Consider the following 4,066-nt stretch of genomic DNA (forward strand, 5'->3'; position numbering starts at 1 on the left):
CAACAAAAGCCTAGGGGATTGTCAGGCCCTGGGAAACCCAAGCAGGAGAGAGGGAGGCCAGTTCCATGATGGGCTTAAGCACATGGGCTCCCAGCCAGTCAAGCCAGGCATAAGACACAGACCAGCTATTTACGTGCTGTGTGACTGTGGGCAAGTGGCTTAGACCCTCCAAGTCTTAGCTTCCCTCCTGCCGGGGTCGTCAAGAGGATTAAATGCGCTAATTTGTGTGATGGGCTCAGGGCAGGGCCTGGTGGAGAGCAGGTGCACAGGTGGAGGAGAATGGCGTGCGTGTTGGACAGATTCCTAGAAAGGCCCACAGGGGACGAACAAAATGTCTCAACCTGGGGGTGTCCCCTTCCTGGCCACTCAGGTCACCATGAATCATCCTAACTCTTCCCCTAAGGGACAGCGTCTCCTGCCACCTAGAGTCATCGAACGTGATTCAGAGCCTTCTAGAAGTCTATTTATGTTTCCCATTATAAAATAACATGCTTATTATAATAAATCTGGAAATTATAGAAAAGCAGAAAGAAAGCAAAAGGTTTTATTTAACCACCAATACTGACCACTCTTGATGCTTTAATGGTTTCCATATGGGATTTTTTTTTTTCCCTGGGCACAGGTTTTCTTTATTCTCTGTAATATGATTGGGACCTTAGCTTTAAGACATAGAGCTGGAAGGAAACTTGGGGGTCAGGTGGCCCAGCGTCCTCAGTTGACAAGCCAGGAGACTGGCCCAGAAGAGCTCCAAGGCCAGTAGTGACAGAGCTGCTGCCCCCAACTCAGCACCAAACCTGTCTCCAGCCTTGAAGGTGACAGTTGACAGTGGATCTAGGCTTTCCAGTTTGAGGGAGTCTATTCCATGGGCTTCCATAACCCCCCCCCCAAAGCGGTTGGTTCTGGTTAACCCCTCCCCCATTCCCAGAAGGAGACACAGCAATGGGATGGGAGTAGGAGTAGGTTAGGGAGAAAGGGAGGGCTGGCAAAGCCCAGCAAGGGGTATGGCCCTGTGTCTGTTCCCAAGGGTGGAGCCAGCCAACAGGGTCACCCTGTCCCTTTAAGAGAAGGGGGAGAGCAAGCCCCTCTCAGCCGTTCTGTCCTGTCATCTGTCCTGGCCAAATCCGAAAGGGAAAAATGAAAGAGGGCCTAGGAGGAGCAAGTCCCAGCCATCTCCCAGGATCCCTCCCTCAGCTCTAACACCTCAGCTCCAGCTAAAGGGTGAGTGGGGTCCGGCGACAGTCTGGGCGCGCCAGGGGGCTGTGGGACCTGTGTGAATGTGTGCATGTTGGGGGAGGTTCTCAGGAGATGTGGGAGGCTGGAAGTTGAGGGACACCAGGGAGGAGATGGGAGAGGGCTGCGCCCCTATTCCTGCCACTCTGCGCTGGGATGGGAGGAGACACCTAGAACAAAGGATAGAGTTAAGGAAGTGGGACTACTTTTGCGTCCACTTCCCCCCACCCCAATTCTGAGAGGAGTTCACTGCAATAAGAAGGGCAAGAGAAACAGAAACGGTGGGCAGAGGAAGGAGGTGAGGTCCCTCCGGGTCTGCTGGCTCCCACCCCTCCCAGGGGTACCGAGTTGGCTCTGGAGTCCTGGGTTGGAGGCACCATGGTCGCCCGTGGAAAGCATCCTTGAGCACACAAGGGCACCCCTGGGTTTCTGCTTCTACAATGCCGTCGGTGGCTGCCCGTCCCGATGTCCAAGTTCACTCCCTACTGATGTGGACTCTGGAGGAGCAAGCGGTCCAACCAAGCAAGCCCGTGGGGGTCTGGCTAGAGCACCAGGGTGGGGCTCCTCCCCGGCGCCCGTCAGCCCCACGGAGAAGGGCACCCACAGCGGAGGAGCTCCTAACACCGCCTGCCCCCCACCCCCGGCTGACTCCCTAGTTCCCACAAAATCCCAGCTAACCCCAGGCCTCACCCCAAAGTTGGAGGAGGGAGAGCCGACCTCAGCCCGCGGGCGGGGGGTCGCGGCCGGCGCCGGCCTCTGACGCCCGCCCGTCCGCAGCGCCATGGGGGAGTGGGCGTTCCTGGGCTCGCTGCTGGACGCCGTGCAGCTGCAGTCGCCGCTCGTGGGCCGCCTGTGGCTGGTGCTCATGCTGATCTTCCGCATCCTGGTACTGGCCACGGTGGGTGGCGCCGTGTTCGAGGACGAGCAGGAGGAGTTCGTGTGCAACACGCTGCAGCCCGGCTGCCGCCAGACGTGCTACGACCGCGCCTTCCCGGTCTCCCACTACCGCTTCTGGCTCTTCCACATCCTGCTGCTCTCGGCGCCGCCCGTGCTCTTCGTCATCTACTCGGTGCACCGCGCCGGCAAGGAGGCGGGCGGCGCGGACGCGGGCCCCGGGCCGCCCCCGCGCCGCCGCTGCTACCTGCTGAGCGTGGCGCTGCGCCTGCTGGCCGAGCTGGCCTTCCTGGCGGGCCAGGCGCTGCTCTACGGCTTCCGCGTGGCCCCGCACTTCGCGTGCGCCGGGCCTCCGTGCCCGCACACCGTGGACTGCTTCGTGAGCCGGCCCACCGAGAAGACGGTCTTCGTGCTCTTCTACTTCGCCGTGGGGCTGCTGTCGGCGCTGCTCAGCGTGGCCGAGCTGGGCCACCTGCTCTGCAAGGGCCGCCCGCGCGCCGGGCGCGGTCGCCAGGGGGCCGAGCGCGACGGCCGCCGCCACCGCGCGCAAGAGGAGGCGCAGCAGCTGCTCCCGCCGCCCCCGCCGCCCCCGCCGCCCCCGCCGCCGCCGCCGGTCCCTCCCTCCCGGCGCCCGCGCCCGGACCCCTGCGGCCCGCCCGCCTACGCGCACCCGGCCCCCGCCGGCGACAGCGAAGGCGGCAGCGGCCGCAGCAAGGCGTCCCTGGCCACCGTGCGCCAGGACCTGGCCATCTAGAGGCGGGCAGCAGGTGCTTCCGCGAAGACTGTCCCCGGGACCCTGCGCGAGCACTTCCCAGGTGCTCTCGGTGGAGTGGGGGCCGGGGGATGAACGGAGGCGGGTCCTGCTGCCCTCCCTGATCCAGGCGGCCCGGGACTGAGAGAAAGCGCGCAAGAGGACATAGCAGAGAGGAAACTGGAGGTTCGGGCGGTGCCCAGAAAAACGAACCATGGTACCAGCTTCCCGCGGGCCTCTCCTTGTTCAGACAGAGGTGTGGCCCCTGTGCGGGCTCCCTATGTGTGTGCACACATGTACACATTTGGACTGTGAGCTGCGTGTGTGCGAGCATGCGTATACCCCGCGTGAGCTGTGTGTGTGCGTGTGTGTAGGCACAGGGGCATCCTGTGTGGGCTCGCTGTGTGTGCATGGGCAGCCCTGTGTGGGTTCTGTGTGTGTGCATGACTGCAAGCGCGCGCGCGCGCGCGTGTGTGTGTGTGTGTGTGTGTGTGTGTGTGAGAGAGAGAGAGAGAGAGAGAGAGAGAGAGAGAGAGAGAGAGAGAGAGAGAGAGAGAGAGAGAGAGAGAGAGAGAGAGAGAGAGAGGGCGAGAGCGCGCTGATACGGTGCCAGCAACAGCCACGATGGCTCCCTCCGCACCTGCAGGGGCATTGCCTGAAGCTCTCCCCTCTCAATGGAGCCCACGCAGGGAGGAGAGAGGTGCCCCTTCACCCTGGGCAGGCCTCTGTGTGGTAGGGCTTGTGGGCACCATCCACACCCTGGACTGTGTGGCCTGGGCAAGGTGGCCAAGCCCTCCCTTTGTTGGAAGTAGACTGGGGGTGGGCAGTAGGGTCAGAAGGCAAGACTCTTTCCCAGCTTCACCCCCTCACCCTGCTGCTGTTCCCCAAGACCTGCCTGATTTTCTCCTAGTCCTCCTGCTTGCGCCCTGGGGGGCTCCCTGTCATCAGGGTAAGTCACACCGTTGTTGAGGCTTCCGAAGTCCCGCCCTGTCCTCTCCTGCCCCAGCCCCATGGCACGGGCTTCCTATGGTTTCTGTGCTCCAAACCGTACTGAGTTTTCTCTTCTTGCCAGGCACAGTGACCCATCTCCTTCCAGGTGTTTGAACATGCTGTTTCTTGGCCTGGGCCAGCCTGCCTCACCGCAGCACCCCTTCCCCACCCCAGCTAATTCCTACCTACCTTCTGGTCTCA

At 62.1% G+C, this 4,066-nt stretch overlaps 1 protein-coding gene and 1 long non-coding RNA gene across 2 annotated transcripts; one reads left to right on the forward strand and one right to left on the reverse strand.

Moving 5' to 3' along the window:
• Positions 1-443: 443 nt before the first annotated feature.
• Positions 444-1,910, reverse strand: LOC121104998. Its single transcript, XR_005837400.1, has 2 exons — positions 1,575-1,910; positions 444-1,400 (listed from the first exon to the last, which is right to left on the reverse strand). It is a non-coding gene; the product is annotated as an uncharacterized LOC121104998 (long non-coding RNA).
• Positions 1,911-1,948: 38 nt separating this feature from the next.
• Positions 1,949-3,377, forward strand: GJD3 (gap junction protein delta 3). The gene has a single exon (XM_040640658.1). It carries the CDS (start codon positions 2,012-2,014, stop codon positions 2,876-2,878), a length of 867 nt encoding a protein of 288 aa, XP_040496592.1. The 5' UTR covers positions 1,949-2,011; the 3' UTR covers positions 2,879-3,377.
• Positions 3,378-4,066: the final 689 nt, after the last annotated feature.

The sequence above is a fragment of the Ursus maritimus genome, unplaced genomic scaffold, assembly GCF_017311325.1.
Source record: "Ursus maritimus isolate PB19 unplaced genomic scaffold, ASM1731132v1 scaffold_24, whole genome shotgun sequence".
Taxonomy (NCBI): Eukaryota; Metazoa; Chordata; class Mammalia; order Carnivora; family Ursidae; genus Ursus; species Ursus maritimus.

What these genes read in the sequence shown, in the direction of transcription:
- GJD3 (XM_040640658.1), top strand. Translation starts at nt 2,012, where the DNA reads ATGGGGGAGTGGGCGTTCCTGGGCTCGCTGCTGGACGCCGTGCAGCTG.